The sequence below is a fragment of the Ctenopharyngodon idella genome, chromosome 8 (genome assembly GCF_019924925.1).
Source record: "Ctenopharyngodon idella isolate HZGC_01 chromosome 8, HZGC01, whole genome shotgun sequence".
Classification (NCBI taxonomy): Eukaryota; Metazoa; Chordata; class Actinopteri; order Cypriniformes; family Xenocyprididae; genus Ctenopharyngodon; species Ctenopharyngodon idella.
This window is the reverse complement of record NC_067227.1, coordinates 20,261,022-20,278,407: the sequence shown is the minus strand read 5'-3', so window position 1 is coordinate 20,278,407 and position 17,386 is coordinate 20,261,022. Positions and strand designations below refer to the sequence as shown.

At 35.3% G+C, this 17,386-nt stretch overlaps 2 protein-coding genes across 3 annotated transcripts in view; both read right to left on the bottom strand.

Annotated features, from left to right (window-relative positions):
* Positions 1 to 713: 713 nt before the first annotated feature.
* On the bottom strand, positions 714 to 12,562 carry adora2aa (adenosine A2a receptor a). The gene is made up of 3 exons (XM_051902683.1): positions 12,240 to 12,562; positions 8,009 to 8,746; positions 714 to 4,750 (listed from the first exon to the last, which is right to left on the bottom strand). The coding sequence occupies exons 2-3, from the start codon at positions 8,341 to 8,343 to the stop codon at positions 3,760 to 3,762; spliced, it is 1,326 nt and encodes a 441-aa protein (XP_051758643.1). The 5' UTR covers positions 8,344 to 8,746; positions 12,240 to 12,562; the 3' UTR covers positions 714 to 3,759.
* Positions 12,563 to 13,446: 884 nt separating this feature from the next.
* The window catches only part of specc1la (sperm antigen with calponin homology and coiled-coil domains 1-like a), a 36,362-nt gene continuing 32,422 nt past the window's right edge, over positions 13,447 to 17,386 (bottom strand). For both annotated transcript variants that reach the window (XM_051902681.1, XM_051902682.1), the window contains exons 16-17: positions 17,276 to 17,335; positions 13,447 to 15,487 (exon numbers count right to left, since the gene is read on the bottom strand). In XM_051902681.1, coding sequence (XP_051758641.1) covers positions 15,398 to 15,487; positions 17,276 to 17,335 — 150 coding nt within the window. In that variant the 3' untranslated portion in view covers positions 13,447 to 15,397. The remainder of the gene's footprint in view (positions 15,488 to 17,275; positions 17,336 to 17,386) is intronic.

The following is a 17,386-nucleotide window of genomic DNA, read 5'->3' as shown; positions in this document are numbered from 1 at the left end:
ACTAATATAAAATAATAGTCTGTAAAATAAATTAAATGTTTATAAAGTTATAATGAGTTTTGTTCCTGCTCAGATATGGTCTGGTTGCTGCTGGTATTCCCTCATAACAATACTGGTTTGCTGTGACAAATTATGATTAGGCTGTAATCAGATAATATAGTAGAACTCTGTTATCTCTACAGTATTTACATGATGTATATATCAAATGGGTTATTTGACAACAGCCCTCAATATGCAATGGAGTAATTGTAATTTATGTGGTAGAGAAAAATTAGTCCACATTGCCATTTCTGTGGCCCAAAACTGCACGACCTGATCTCTTATATATGAACACTATGACGAGGCAGCAAGAATTTGCGCAAAATCACAAGTAATGGGTTGATGGGTTTGAAATCACATGTTTCAGGAACATTGGCATTACAATATCTTGTTGTTGCAACAGAATGTTCAAATCAGATTAAAAGAACAAGAACAAAATAAGGCAGAAAAGGTCATTTTAGTTTTTTCACTTGCAGTTTTCTATTCATTTTATATGGGGTCTGAATTCTTTGTAACCCTGTTACCAACTTTGGGACATGACTAAGCAACGTTACTATGAAAAGTTACAGTTGAGAAGGCCAAAATATTTTAAGTAGAATAGGCATTTGATGTGCATACCTTTTGAGGTACAAGTTAAAGGAATGAACTTTGTAAAAACAGAGTATAACTGCACACTCACTTAAGTATTTTTATTATTACCAACGTTTCAGCAGACAAGCAGCCTTTGTCAAGGTATAAATGTGTGTACTACAGCAACTATAGCAAAGCTTTCGACTGCGTTGAACGTGACAAGCTCTGGGTGGCTCTGCATGACCTCGGTGTCCCAGTTCATTTGATCAAGCTTATTAGATCACTGTACAGCGATCAGGAAGCAACTGTACGAGCACTCTATGGTGATACAGATTGGTTCAGGATCAGCAAAGGTGTGAGACAGGGCTGTAGTTTGTCCCCATTTCTTTTCATTCTCTACACTGAGGTGATTGTGAGCAATTTAGACCTGGACTAGTCCAAAATTGGAGTCAGGATCAGGGGAAGAACCATCAACAATTTGAGATACTATGCGGACGATACAAACTTACTGACTGAAAGGGAAGAGGACCTAATACATTTAATTTTGAAAATCAAGAAAGAAAGTGAAAAAATGGGGCTTGCACCTTTAAAGGGATAGTTCACCCAAAAATGATTTTTTTTTTTTCGTTATTTACTCACCCTCAAGTTGTTCCAAACCTCTATGAGTTTCTTTCTTCTGTTGAACACAAAAGGAGATCTTTTAAAGAATGCTGGTAACCAGACAGTTGACGGTAGCCATTGACTTCCGTAGTATTTTTTTTTTTTTTCCTACTTTGGAAAACAGTGGCTACCATCAACTGTCTGGTTACCAGCATTCTTTAAAATATCTTCTTTTGTGTTCAGCAGAAGAAAGAAACTCATACAAGTTTGGAACAACTTGAGGGTGAGTAAATAACGACAAAATGTTCATTTTTTGGTGAACTATACCTTTAACATAAATAAAACAAAGATAATGATGACAGCAGCTAGTGGAGAAGTTAAGTTTAAAATCAATGACAAAGAAACTGAATCAGTTCAGAATTTCATCTTCTTCAGATCAAAAATTGACCAAGATGGAAGATCCAACCCTGAAATCAAGCACAGGGTCGCACTGGGCCATACTGCAATAGTTGGTATGAATAAGATCTGGAAGAGCAAAGATATCACTCAAACTACCAAAAGCAGATTAGTCAGAATCATCATCTTCCAGGAAAACAAATAGTACTGGATCACATAAAATCAGGGTTATCACTCGAAGCTGAAATCACGACACTATGACTGACTAATTTTGGCCATGTTATGCGAGCGAACTCACTAGAGAAGTCAGTAATGTTGGGAATGGTCAGTGGAATCAGAAGAAGGGGACGGAAAAGAACTTGCTGGCTCGACACCATCAAAACAGATACGACTGAAAGGATAGATCAAATTTATGTTAGATATCTAATATATCTAATAGTTCTCACAACAAAAAGCATGGGATTTGTCCCTCTAATGATTTAAAAACAAAAATAACTGGACTCCATAAATGTATCCTATAGGTGGAAAGTGTCTCATAGAAAACCACAGTCAAAGAGCAATACTTAAAACCTTCTACAAAGCATACAAAACACGCAGACAAACAACACGGCATGAGTTGCAATGCTGGACAAATACATGTTCTAGCTTATGGAATAGAGTCTTGCTGACTAACTTTCACTAACATGCTCTTCCAGTTCCCAGTTACAAATCACTGTGGACATTTGTGCATGTAGAATTTTGGGTTCATGTTTGTGTTGCAGTGCAGATGCAGAGGTTGTGTTCATGTCTGCTGGGTTCAGCTGTCAGCCCGTCACAAGGAAATGATCAGCATGTGCTCCCAGTCTTAGGGTGTGAACCAATGAGAACTAATTGAGAATGCCTTTTAAAAGGCGAGACACTACAGGTGAATAGGGATTTTTTTAAAATTAGAAGATATCACTGTGAAACTTCTCCAGTTTATTACTGGCATAAACATAAGAAAAAAATGTATTACAAGTTTTGTGTAAATTTATGTTTTAATATGCAACCTTATATACTTAAATATATGCTCATTTGCATACATTTCCTAAAACAAAATCTGGAAATTGGAAAGGTCCAGGTTTAAAATTCTTGGTTCTATTTGTTGACATATTAGATGAAAGGGCTTTTACAGAGAGGATTCTGGATATCTTATTTTGTGCTTTAGTAAATTAGAGAATACTGACAATAGCCTTAAAAATCTATTTTCGCCATGTTTTTTTGAGTAAAAGAACCTATAACTCAGGATAGGAATGATATATCAACATATCCTCTGTAAAAGCCTTCAGAATATAGATAGGAATAAAACTGTAAAGTTTGGTGTATATAAGTTCTGCTGAAGTGGAGATTTCTGACTCAGAGCAGGAGAAAAAACTCATTTTGAGAAAACGGCCTTTAAAGATATTTACTGTAATTGAAATCTATAGACGCAAATAGATAAAGTGCTATAAGATATACACTTAAAAATGTATTTTGGATGTTTTCTTTCCACCAGTCTGAAAAAACACTTATGAAAAGCCAAAAAGTGCAAAATCTCAAAATTGACAGGTGCCTGAAAAAACAGTGTTTTTGCCTGTAGTGTCTCCCCTTAAATTCCTGAATTTGATTTAAGGAAGCAAACAGGATGTCGAATTGAAATTTACATTTAGATTTATGAATTAAAATGGAAGTGCAGTTTTTGAAACATATCCTCCATTAAACAATCATCCATAAACTAAAAATTAATGTATTAAATGTATATATATATATATATATATATATATATATATATAATAGACAATTCAACATCCTGTGACTGGTTCAAATTCCAACTCATGAACTGAAAAGGAGCCAACTTTTAAATTCAGAATTTTTACATTCTTAAGTTTGAAAATTGTATCTGATAAAAAAGAACTAAAATTCATTATTGATGCCCATTTCAGTCAGCCATGTCTTGCTCTTTAATTTTTTTACATTTTCATTAAAATCATTACAATGTCAAACTGTACACACCCAGTTCTGAGTTGCTACTGGGTCCACATCAATGTCAAGTCCTTAAAGAAGCAAAAATACACTTTGTTCTTCATATTTTAGCCCATCGTTCTTTTGGAGCAGCAAATAAATAATTTGAATCCATCATTCAGAGAGCATTATTTATCAGGAAACCTCTGTGAGTTCAATACAGTTGGCTGTTTGCAGGTACAGGGCTGATTTAATGTGAAGTGGTGAGGACAGATCCTTCCCATCTGTAATGTCAAATACAGCATGCTTCCTGCACGCAACACGCTCATTATTCCCAGTGAGCGGCGACTCTGGATGCTTCGGTGCCGGATGTCTGTGGGAATTAGTGAGTTCCATAGGCTGGTTGTCTAATATGGAGTTTTCCGTGGCAACAGGTCTGTGTGTGTGGCCGGGTTCGGCACTTTCACAGCTGCTGGTGGTGCTGCTCTGCTCAGTGTAGAGTTCTCGCACCAGGCCGTTGACTTTAATCCGAAGTGAGTCTGCCACGCTCGTTCGGGTTGAGGTTCGGGTGCTCCCGTTACAAGAGAGAGGCTCCCGTCTGCCCAAGATGTGATAGCGTACTATCTTTCGGAAGGTGTATCTGAACTCGCGTATGCGGTAGGCGTAGATGAAAGGGTTCACAACCGAATTTGCATGCGAAAGGATTATAGCCAGGTACATGATAAGAACAGGTGGCCGTTCACACTGCGGACAAAACAGAGTGAAACAGTTGATGATGTGCAGCGGCAACCAGCACACAGCGAACAGGCCAACGATGATGGCCAGAGACTTGGCGGCATGGACCTCTTTCTGCAGGGTGGAGCGGGACTTGAGCTCGCATGGCACGGCCTTGGACTCGATGCATTTGAGTTGGTGGCGCGCAGCCATGAAGATCCGCAGGTAAATGGCCAGCATGAGGAGCAAAGGCAGCAGCACGCAGGCAAAGAAGTTGAAGTAGACCATGTAGTCCATGACTACCACCTCCTCGAACAAACACTCCATCATGCCAGGCGGGCAGGTGCTGTTGGCTTTCTCTGAGCGGGCTTTGTGCCAGCCTAGCATGGGCGTTAGACCGATGATAACCGACAGAACCCAGCAGATCGCTATGATGCCTTTGGCACGCTGCCCGGTTACTAGGCTGTTGTATCTGGAAGAGAGAGAAAATCATGTTTTTAAAATTCCCAAGCCATAAATGTTTGTTCCAGATTGTCTAGACTGTCTAAAAGGTTCAAAGTACTAACAAAAGTAAGCAAATGACAGCATGGCTGTAAACCTAGACACCTCTTAAAAACTGTTTACATCATGTTGGAATTATGGGTCCCACTTTATGTTACGTGGTATTAACTACTATGTACTTCCATAAAAAAATAAGTACAGTGTACTTATTGTGTTCATACTGTATTGCAAAACAGTTTTGCTGCTACTGAGGTGGGATTCGGGTGAGGTTAGGGACAGATTTGATGGTATGGGTAGGTTTAAGGGTGGGTTAAGGTGTAAGGGATGGGTCAACAGTGTTCTAAATGTAATTACAGAAATTATTTACAGATGTAATTACATGCAGGCATATTTTAAAATATAAGTACAATGTAAGAACATGTATCAAATGATTAATTTAAATATAAGTACATAGTAGTTAAGGCCAACTTATATAAAGGGGGACCGAATTATGTAATTATGAGCTTCCCAAGAGTAAAAACCTTTTGCGTCTTTCTCAAACTTTATATCCCATAATTGTGACTTTTCAGTTCCGAGTTTATATCTTACAATTGCGATTTTATTTCTCATAATTGCAACTAGTTCACATAATTGCGATTTTTTTTTAATATCTTACAATTCTGACTTCATATCTCACAATCGCATCTTCATCTTGCGATGTAACTTTCTATATTCTGACTTTATATCACGCAACTACAATATTTGTTTTTTAGTAATTGCGATTAGTTCTCATAATTGCGATTATATCGCACAATTGTGATTTCTTTTCTCATGATTGAGACATACCTCACAATCACGACTTTATTATCTCAACTGTGACTTCATATCTCACAATGTAACTCTATTTCTTATTTTAAACTTTATCTCATAATTACATTTGAATTTTTTTACTTCAAATCTGAAACTTCCAAAAATTCAAAACAGTATCTACACATATTTCTGTCATTTTATTATAGCCAGTGTTACCTACTTTGCCTATTGCAAAAGAATACATTTGTGAATGTAGAGATAAAGACTTTTTTCTGTCATCAAAAGCAAAATCACAGATACATTTATATAATAGAAATGAATATTAATATAGCTCAAAATAGAATCTCATAATTAGAATCTCGACACAACGTGAAAAAGAGAATAAGAACAACCTTGAAGCTAACACAGTGCTAATTATCCTAGCATCCATTCACAGTATTTCCAGCAAACTATCCCATTGGAGCAATTAAGAAGAAAGAATGTGCTCAGAAATGTCAGTGTTTGGAACAGAAATCTATTTTCAGAGTCTTTTTTGGGCCAGTGTGGGAGAACAGCTGAGTTCCTTGGCCTCTATTTGTCTCATTCTCCAGATGTGGAAGTTCAGCGAGCCACACAGAGAAAACATCCCCGTCCCCAACCCAAAACCTGCTGACAGGACGTGGACATGCACGCGGTCTATCACACATCTCATTAAATGCAGCAGAACTGACCATTCCAAAACACAATGAGACACAATTATCCCAACATTTCATTAATCTCCTTTAGCATGTTAGCTGTTCATTTTGAATAGTGCTAATTGGCTCATTATGAGGTATAAAGTTGGGAAAAAATGGCTTCTGATAAAAAGACTGACTGACAAAAAACAGAAGTGGATACTTGCTGAGGAAATCTGTACAAACTATTAGCAAAAACATTCCAAAGTAAATCAGATTTACGAGAGGTTATGCTTAAGGACAGCCTCAAAATCAAGAGTTTAGACTTTGCTATGTTCTTAAATCATATTCACCCAAAAATAGCCAAGAATCTAATGTTTGTTGGAAAGACACAATGTGTCCTATTACTGGAACCCTACATTTATTTCATATTAGTAATTTTGGCCTGTTTTAAGGCATGGCTTGCCTGACAAATGGGAACAGTGCCAAGTCTGTTCATTTCCTGCAAAGACCATCTTAAACCGTCATGAATCTCCATACTGGTCCAGGCTGGTTTCCCTGCTTAAAAAACATCTTAACAGGCCAGCCTAAGTTGACCTGCTGGTCTTAGGTGGTCTCCCTGCCTGGTCAGGCTGGTTTTTAGAGAGGTTTTGTTCAATTTTCAGCCAGCAAACCAGCTTAGACTGGTTTAAGCGTGCACTTTTAGAAGGGTTATGCTGGTCTAGTTACTTTGATGTTCCAAAAATGCTGGTCAACTAGAAAGCAGAATGCTGGTTAAACTAGTCACCCCATAAATGCATGAATGTTTCTCCAATCATCATTACATGTTTGGGTCTTTAGCAGTCCGGATCTATATCTAACACGGATGGATCTCTAACTGTCGCAATAGTATAAAACCCTCCTGATATTTTAATAAAAATGACAAAATAATAAAATAAAGCATATTTCGTTATCTTCTGGAACTTGGAAGGGTTCAGTTTGAACAGATGTTTTATACCATCATCACTGTTCTCGTCAGAGCTCATTTCCCCAGTACATTCAGCATCTGGCTCATATTCGAGATCTTAACCATATTCCCAAAACTGTCTTTTTCAACGTCTTCAAAACCAATATTTTGATCGCTGACAGCGTCTTCACCAGATTCACCATCAAGTGACAGTGACACTAATATTTGATTGCGTTCAGTACTTGTTCTGCAGTAAATCGCTGAGCCATTTTGAGTTTTGCTGGTTCTTTTGTTTTATGCCTGCCTATGCATTATGAGTGAAACATCACGTCATCATTGTGTATCAGACCACACTGAGAAATAAAAGCAAATTGCTCTTACTGAGTCATCAGAGATTTGAGCAGAACAAATATACTAACACTATTACATACCTTGGGTCGCTAGTGTCCCTATACACTAGTGACCCTAGAACAGATATTCTTTTATCATTTTTTTCTTGTTATATTGTTGATAATGAATATATTGAGGAATACTAAGAAGATTGATGTCTAACTTTAAAAAGCGAATGATGGGGAGGGTAATGAATGATGTCCTGGGTCGATAAAGACCAGAGATATGCGTTTAAGGGTTAAGAGTCTTTGTGGGGACTTAAAGCATTTAAAACACATGCTGTTTGGTAGATAACTGGTAAAAAACTTTCTCTTGAAGGCCAAAACTATTTAACATTGGTGGCATGAAACATATGGTCTACAAAATGTAATAATAAACCGATCTAGCTGACAATAGGAATAAAAAAACAACAAGTATGATAAATGTACAAACATGAACTTTCTGAACTCACCTTAGCGGGATCTTGATGGCAATGTAGCGGTCAATGGCAATGGCCAGAAGACTAAATATGGAGCTCTGGGTCAGCACTAGGACGAAGCAGGCGATGAACAGACAACCATAGAAATTGGCACAAAAACCAGTGCTGATCACGATTGAGAAGGGGATGGCCAGCACACCCACTGCGATGTCCGCCACGGCCAGTGAAACAACAAAGAAGTTGGTGATGCTCTGGAGGTTGCTGTTGAGGCCCACTGCCCAGCAGACCAACACGTTGCCCAGGATCGAGAGCAGGGCAATCAGCAGCTCCAGAATCATGTACATCACGTCGAAGACATTGTTCAGCATGGTGAGGTTGCTGGGGAGAAAGGACGTTGCCTCACCTCAATGTCCATAGCTGCAGCTCGAGGCAACAGCCAACTCACCAAGGCCTAGTGTCAGCCTTACCAGAAGACTGAGAAGAATAATCGAATGTTGCGCCGTTAAAACCGTTCCAGACTGTTGAATCGCTAATTAAAAATGAGCAATAAAAACTTTGTAAATAATTTTAAAGAGTATTTATAGACAAGAATTTCACCTCAGATCTTCAAAAAAAAAAAAAAAAAAATGGCATTAAATAAATAAAACTAATAAAAAATCTGTTTAAAATCCATTATGATCCCATGCTTTGATGTTAGACGTGATGGTCCAGTCCTCGTTTCATGTCTTGCTTGCCCTTCTTTCTATTACATTTAGTATTCCACTGCATTCCCTGGAGAAAGAAGAAATGAAATTATGTCATCAACAGGCAAACTAGGCTCTGAAGAGAAGGACTGGACAAAAAAGTACGAATTACTACGTAATTACAATGATAATTGATAAATGCTTCATGCTCTATAAAATATTGCTAATTGTGATGCATTTTATCATACGATTTATGACAATAAGATTGATATATGGTCTGACAAAAAAAAAAGAGATTAGTTAATCATTTTAACACGTTATTGTTGACATTGACAACAATATGTTTTTTTTTTTTTTTTTTTTTTTAAACAGTGTAAAGCAGCAGCACACTGTGTGATTAAGATTAGATTATCCCTTTTCCTAAAGCCTAACAATGAAATTCTGACACTTTATCAGGATTAACTAATAACAAGACTTATTGAGCTTTTCCAGAGTCAAAGCCCTTTCTTGTAAATACAAAAGGCAAGCTAACACCTTGCAAGATTAAAAAACATTATGTGAACACAAAAGAATCTTGAAGTGGATTTTTTTTTTTTTTTTATCTCAGACTTTACATTTACCAGACACTCCAGTAGTGATAGCCAGAAGCTCTTTCCTTTGTTTTAGTGTTTATGGGAAGTCACTCTGAAGCCTTTAACTGAGAGTCTGAGCTATTTACCCAGAAGTGTTCCTACACTGCTGCAGAAACGCTCCCTGAGGTTATTCACCTCTGAAAGACATGGGAAAACAGCTGCTCTGCTAAATTTACTGCTGTTTTCAAATATACATTACAAACATTTAAAATGTAAATATCATAATATATTATATATATATTTAAATAGCATTTAAATATATGCAGTACAATCTTTTTAGAGGGAATACTATTGGTCCTCAATGGATTTTTTATTTTTGTATTTATTTTTTAAGCAAATTTTGTGAACTTTTAGGAATTCACCAGCATATAGACAACCTCAATGGACTAATATTTGCAACACAATGTCTCATGACATGCTGAGAGTGTTCAATCACAGCTTAATTTCTTAAAACAAGATTCTGCCTGGAAAAAAAGAACAAAAATGAAAAGAATGTGAATAGGTGACTGTCATAGAAAAGAACTGAAAGGGGGGGAGGTGAAAATGATTGTAACAGGTGAGAAAACACTAAACAAGAAGATCCTGACGCCCAGCCTCACAGCCATTGATATGGATCTGTGAGAGTTTAGGGGCTGACAATGGGACAACAGAGAAATGGGCCTCCATAACATCGAAATGAACCCTTTGATCAGTTTCCCAAAGAAGTCTTCTGGATTCAGTGCTTTGTGTTTACAAAAAGACAGTGTTTAAGCTATACTAGACAGATTGTGGGCCACAACCTGTGCCAACACCAGACTCAACAGTGGACCCTTGTGGATGGATGATGGAAAAGTCTACATCCATCCATCACTGAACACAGTCACAAACTACATCTGGTTCAGAATCCAATTCATTCCGACCTAAACCAAATCCAAAATATCAGGGTTTGATAGCAAACCAATTCAAACATTTCAGATGAAACAGCAGGACCAGCTCAGAACAAACAGATGTACATCAGCTGTGTGTGAATGTAGGTTTTATAGCTGTTTTACTCTCCTTTTACCTCAGCTGATTGATAGGATCATAAAATGAAAAATGATCATAAAATGCTCCATTTCTCAGTTGAAAATCTGTTTTGATTCTTACATTCAATGATTTATTTGATGTTATGAAGTTAAAGGAAAAATGTGGGTCAAGTTAGATATATAAATTATGCTCCAATACAGCAAAAACATGCTAAAATCACAACACTAACCCTTAAAGAAAAGCATCCAGTATTCCAGCATCAACAAACAATACATTTAAGGCAGATCAGTAGAAGCAAAAAGTAAATTTTAAGAAAATCATGTTAATCTGGATCCATTTGACAAAACCACTGCAATGTTCCTTAAACTATATATATATATATATATATATATATATATATATATATATATATATATATATATATATATATATATATATATATATATATATATATATATATATATATATATATATTATACACACATACATACACATACCATGTTTAATATAATATAGTTTTAACATTTTTTAATATAAACTAACTGGTATCTCTTAGATGTTATTTTACCAATCAGTTATCAAATAAGTATTTTTTGTAATTTATTATTTTATTTATTTATTTTCTGGTAGTCACTATCCCAATTGCAGGTAACAAACTGTAATTGTCATACAAGATCTTATAGATTTTAACTATTAACTTCTGACTCATATGACTATGTATTATAATATTTAATTAATTACTTATTTTGTAGTAATTAGAATCTATACAATAGTTATAGCATCTATTCCAGGTTTACTAGTGTTTATTTATTAGATAATAATACCTATTTATGAGACACCAGTATTCAGCATCTATACCAGTTGATATTGGTAATATATAAGAAACACGCAATGCATAAAATAACAGAGTGCTGAATCAACACAAAATTGGTGTTAAAGTTAACACTTTGATGTGGGACACTGTGGGTGTTAATTTTTGGACGTTTTTTCTGTGTACATTATAGTTCAATTACAAATGATACTAGTAACAACCGGAATAAACAGAAGTCTATACACTGTAAAAAAAATATATTTTTCGAAGTGGTAAACAAAGATTCCTGGAGTACATTGTACAAGAAAATACTATTTCAGTTTTTTTTTTTTTTTTTCTGCTTCAAAATTTCACATTTAATTAAGTGTGTTGCTTGCCATTTCCTTGTAATTGTTTATTTACTAGCGAATTCTGAGTGAAAATGGTTTCTTTATCAATTTTTTTAAAGTGTAAAACAGGTATGTCTAAAGAATATGTACCTACTAGTAAATTTGGAATAGATACGAGTAACTAGTGACTAAAATGAAGTAGTAGTATGTAATAATGAATGGCAGAGGCTAATTTAATGTATATTAGTCACTGTTGAAATAAGTAGTAACAAGCATCCAATGAATAGTTAGTGGTAAAATTAAAAAAGATGCTAATTCCTACTGGAATACTTACTATAGCAAAAATTAAAAACACTAGTTTAAACAGTATGTACTACCAACAAAATACATAATGGTTAATTTTTTAAGGAATAAATGCTAAAACGGCTTGCCATACACTGCAGTTTCATTTACACTAATTTGCGCCTAAACGCAATTCAGTTGTATATTAATTGTTTTCTTCTCAATTAATTAGTTGGACACTAGCTGTTTTCCATAATTATTTGTAAATAACAGTTGTAATTGGGGTTGCTCCTGATTTTTTTTTTTTTTTTTTTTTTTTGAGGCTAAAATACTTTGACACCAGCAGAACTGTATAAATTATTTTTTTAACTATTAGAAACAATTTCACTTGAATCATTCACTTCATTGTTAAAAATGCAGCCAAGCTGTGGACGAATTATTTAATTCAAATATATGTAAACAAATTCGATTCATTCGAAACTCCGCGGGCTCTAAACGTATTAGTTAATGGTTTCAACTTACCGTCAGGGCTGATAACTCCTGGAATGACTGAATAAGAAAAATAAAACAAACAGGACACCCCATAAACAAAGACAAAAAGGCAACCACTGTGAAAAATGAGATATAAAAGCTTGGAGTCCTCAGTGGTTCATGATTCGTTAATTATTCCGTCGGCGCGTTCAGGCGTCAGCTGTGTGATCCGGTACAGTCGGAGTCGCGCGCCCTCATAGCACTGAGAGATGACAGACTATAGGAACCCTATGAGAGTCTGTGCTTGACCAATCCGGAGCCGGAGGCCTTTCCACACTGGTCGAGTGTTTAGATACTGATACCGCTCCTTCCTGCGATCAAGTATCAGTGAAACAACTGAACTGCGAGTGCCAGGTCTCTTGTGAGATTAAACAAAGGAAACTTAAAAGGCAGAAGTACAGTATTCAAATTGGCTGCTATTTTGTATTGACAATTTAATAGGTTTTATTGAGATAATAATTTAAAGGGAAATCTTCTGTCAGTAAAAAAATCTACAAGTCAGTTTCTCTGAGACTTTAAATTGACTCACGTAATTTCATATTAGTCCACACAAATTATGGTAAAAATGTCATTTTGCTTTCTTTGAGAAGCAAGTCCCACAGCTATTCCAGACATATTTAGGTCAATCTGGGTTTCATTCACACATGTGACAGTGAAAAAAAATCAACTGTGGCAGACAATAGGGATCTGTGCAGGAAAGCAGGCCAATTATTTGGTCTCATTCAGGACAAAACGCAACATTTTTCCCTACGTCATATCTAATCTTAGAAATGCACTAATCATGCTGCACAACACCCATCCTTTATAACAATAAAGAGCAAAAACTAAACACATAAACAACCATCGTCTCCTTTCCTCAGACCTTTTGCCGGTTTGTAAGTGACCTGTTAAATGTGTTTAAGACAAAGATTAGAAAAGCCTTCCAGTCAAATGGGAGGGCAACAACAATGCATTACAATGTTATTTGAATGAGCAGTCTGGAACGGAAATTAAGACCTCATTTTTGTTGTTTCACAAGTTGTTCACCTAGATTCATAAAGACTAATTAATCTATCTCTATAAAAAAAAATGCCAAAAAGGGATTTCTCTTTGCTGAGCTACAGAACCTGTAAGAATTAAAAAGATAGATAAAAGCCAAATTAACAAAACTGCAAAGAAAAACATAACTAAATCATAAACATATACACACCACGACCGATTCATTTGGAAGAAAGAGCATATTGATTGCTCTTCACATTTATTTATAAAAAGGAAAACATTTACCCTTTTTTTATTAAGATAATGCTCTCATTATGATAAAAAACCAAAACAAATGGAAGCAAAATAGCATTCAAGAACAGAAAATATACTGGCGTAAAGTAACAATCTAAAAGGCAACAGAGCTGGAGAAGCCTTCTGCTGTATTACATTCATATTAATGTGATGAAAGTTGGGACGAAGCACATCAAACAGATGTATACTGAATGCATTTCCATCTCAACGTGCCTCTATTTAGTAAATCAAGCCAATATGAGGCTCCTGAACAAAACATTTGGTCAGGTTCAAACAAAGATCAATCTGTCATGAATATGTGATGATGGTCCAAAGGTAAAGTGCAGTAACTTATACTGTTAAAACCAAAGATGCACATAATGAAAAAATGACTAAACTGTAATGTAGTTTGGAATTAATCTCAAGCGCTTACCAGAGTCTTTCTCTGTCTTTCTGCTAAGTTACACACACTGGAATTTGAATAGGTATTATTTCAAACAATTCGAAATGCTCCTCAGGAACGGAAAAATTAAATACTCTATTAAAAGAATCAAAGCGTTTAGAAAATAAGAGACATACCTCACATTTTTTTAAATGCACACATGGAAAATTCCTATGTTATCATTATTGTTTTTATTTTAATGTCTTGTATTACCGTTAAAGTGTTATTAGCAGACAGGTGGGAAACGTCAAAGTCTTTCATACTCATGAAAAGAGAGCGATGCCTGAATTCAGCACAGCTGGAAAACAGGATATATGTGACAATTATGATTTTTCTCACTCACTCAGGCAGAACATCTCCATATATCAATTCTATTCATCCATATTAATGCACTGGAATGTAGCTTCATTTACAACTTCAATTAGTGCATGTAAGATGAATTTTGTGCTTCGCAAACTATAAAATGTGCAGGTATTGGTGTGCATAACATATTATGAATCACATATGATTATTCGTTGTGATAAATATCGATAAGACTTTCTTATCCTGAGAAAGAACATACCATTTGATTAGTACTGAAGGAAGTTAGCTTAACTGCATCACAAACAAAAAGACATTGTGACATATTTCATTTTTGGTATACTATTTCAGACTAATACACTGGACAGTACATGCACATGTGCTGCAAATCTGTTATAGTGTTTCCTACAGTATCTTACTGTTGGTGAGCAGCACTAATGTCATATGAAATGGCTCAACAGGTTACATAAGCTTATTGCTGTCCTCCCTATTTAATATGTAGTATTTCAAGCCAAGATCTGTCACAGTCGTAACAAAGGCGCCCACGATGAGCTTTCAAAACAATCCTGTAAAAAGTTAAACCACTGACTGTGTGCTATAGTGAATAACTCCTATTAGTGTACAATTCTCCTCTACTGAAGTGCTTCTTCAATGAAGTGTTTCAGTTAGGCACTGCTTTGAGCAATCCACAAGTCTCGCTCTTTTACAACAAGTTACATCGTTGCATGTTGTGAATTAAGGTGAAGAACTTGCTCCAAATGCCTGTCTGGACGCAAGAACTCAGGGTGGCGAAAGGCACGGGGTTGTAAGCGGGTCCACGCTGTTCCTCAAGACTGATTTCAAATCCACAGGCTCAAATCATCCACACCAAGAATTAGTAACTAGATGTGAAGACTGTAGTGTGTTAGGGTCTCCCGACATTGAGCTGAAGCATTATTGCCAAAGAAAACTGATTCCGCATTAGCAGCTGAGTTCCACTGTAGAGGATTTCCTTGATATAATCAATGCATCATGTCATATCAGTATACGCTAATGTGATTGGTGTAATATGACTTTGTGCTAGGGTTAGGCCTGGATGATATGGTGGAGTGTTGCACGCAGGTTAGTTGCTGGAAATTTGTTGCATTGGTGTGACAATTTATAAAAGGACATGTACTCAGGTCTCAAAATACTTGTAGATAGCTGTGACGTAAGTCATAACACTCTGCCAGTCCGGTCTTTCTGTATGGACCATGTCATTGATGTCCTAAAAGAGAAAGTGAGAGAGAGAGAGAGAATGTGATTTAAAATTAAAGTGTATTTGAGAAAAGGAAAATTATATCACTTATTAGCAGGAAGAAATCAGTGAAATTCCATGAAGTTTCTATGACTTTTATAATTAAAAAAAAAAAAAAAAAAAAATCAATTCACAGAGATCTCCAAGGCTGTTTTAAACTATTACACTTATTACTAGTGTACAAATGTCTCTAATAATAAAAAAACAATGTAATCTATCAAATTCCATCCAAAATATTTTAGAGCAGAACATAACATTAACAATTTACACTGCATTTATTTGATTAAAATACAGTAAAAACAGTAATATTGTGAACTAATATTACAATTGAAAATATCGGTTTTCTGTTTTAATATATTTTAAAATGTACTTTATTCCTGTGATGGCAAAGCTGAATTTTAAGCATCATTACTCCAGTCTTCGGTGTCACATGATCATTCAGAAATAATTCTAATATGTTGATTTTTTTATTTTTATCAGTGTTAAAAACGGTAATACTTTACAATAAAGTTCTATTAGTTCATGGTAAATAATGCATTAACTAACATTAACTAACACTGAGCAGTGCATTTGTTACAGGATTTATTAATCTTTATTAACGTTGGTTAATAAAAATATAACTGTTCATTGTTAGTTCATGATAGCAGTGGTCCAATAAATAATATTAACATACTGTACAACTTTTCATTTTAAAGGTGCAGTGTGTAAATTTTAGCGGCATCTAGTAGTGAGGTTGCGAATTGCAATATAGAGAAGCTACGGTGGCCAACACAGGACAAAGATGTGGTCGTCTGAGACAGCAGAGAGTTAGTCAAGCAAACACACTCTGTAGAGCAATTTGTCCATTTAGGGCTACTGTAGAAACATGCCGGCGCAAAACGGTGACTTAACATTCTAAGGTAATAAAAACATAACGGTTCATTGTGTAAGGTCTTTATACACCACTGAAAACATAGTTATGTATATTATATTGCATTTATGTCAATAGATCCTCCTAGAATGTACACCTTTAATAATGCATTAGTAAATGTTAAAATTAACATTAACTAAGATTAATAAATGCTTTAGAAGTTTTTTACATTTATATTTCATGTTAACTAATAGTAATTGTAGTTATCTAATGTTAACAAATGAAACCTTATTGTAAAGTATTACCTTGAAAACACTTGCTGCTTAATATTTTTGTGAAAACTATGATTCACTTTTTTTCAGGATTCTTTGATGAATATAACGTTTAAAAGAACAGCATTTATTAGACATTATAAATGTCTTTACTGTCACTTTTGACCAATTGCGTTTCCTTGCTGAATAAAATTTATTTCTTAAAAAAAAAAAAAAAAAAAAACCTTTTGAATAATAGTCTATGTTCGGTATATAAATTTGTATGACTTCTCCATGATTTTAAATATTTGATTCGTTTCTAGGACTTACTTTAAGAGTTTCAATGCTGCTGAACATATTGTTTAAGCAGTTTACAATAAGGAAACAATTCCATATTGTGTGCTATAAGTAAACAGCGCTGGATGATAATTAAGTGTTTCCAGCTTTTCACCTGCTGTCAGCTTACAGGATGGGAGTGGATGACAGAAATGATGATTAATAAAGTGCCTTAAATCTGCATTAGGTCTTTGTGCACGTTGCTCCGTTGCAAACTCTCTGACTATTGAACATGCCCATTTGTGTGCAAACTACAGACTTACTTGATCAGCTGGTCTGAATGAGCTGTTGTAATAAAGCTAATGCAAAATACCTACTTACCAGAGTGGACTTGATGCCCACACTTTCTGCTGCTTGAAAGGCCAGGGTGAAATTTCGTCTCTGAAAACAAATAAGTAGTTGTGAGATTAACGACAAATAATAAACCAAGAT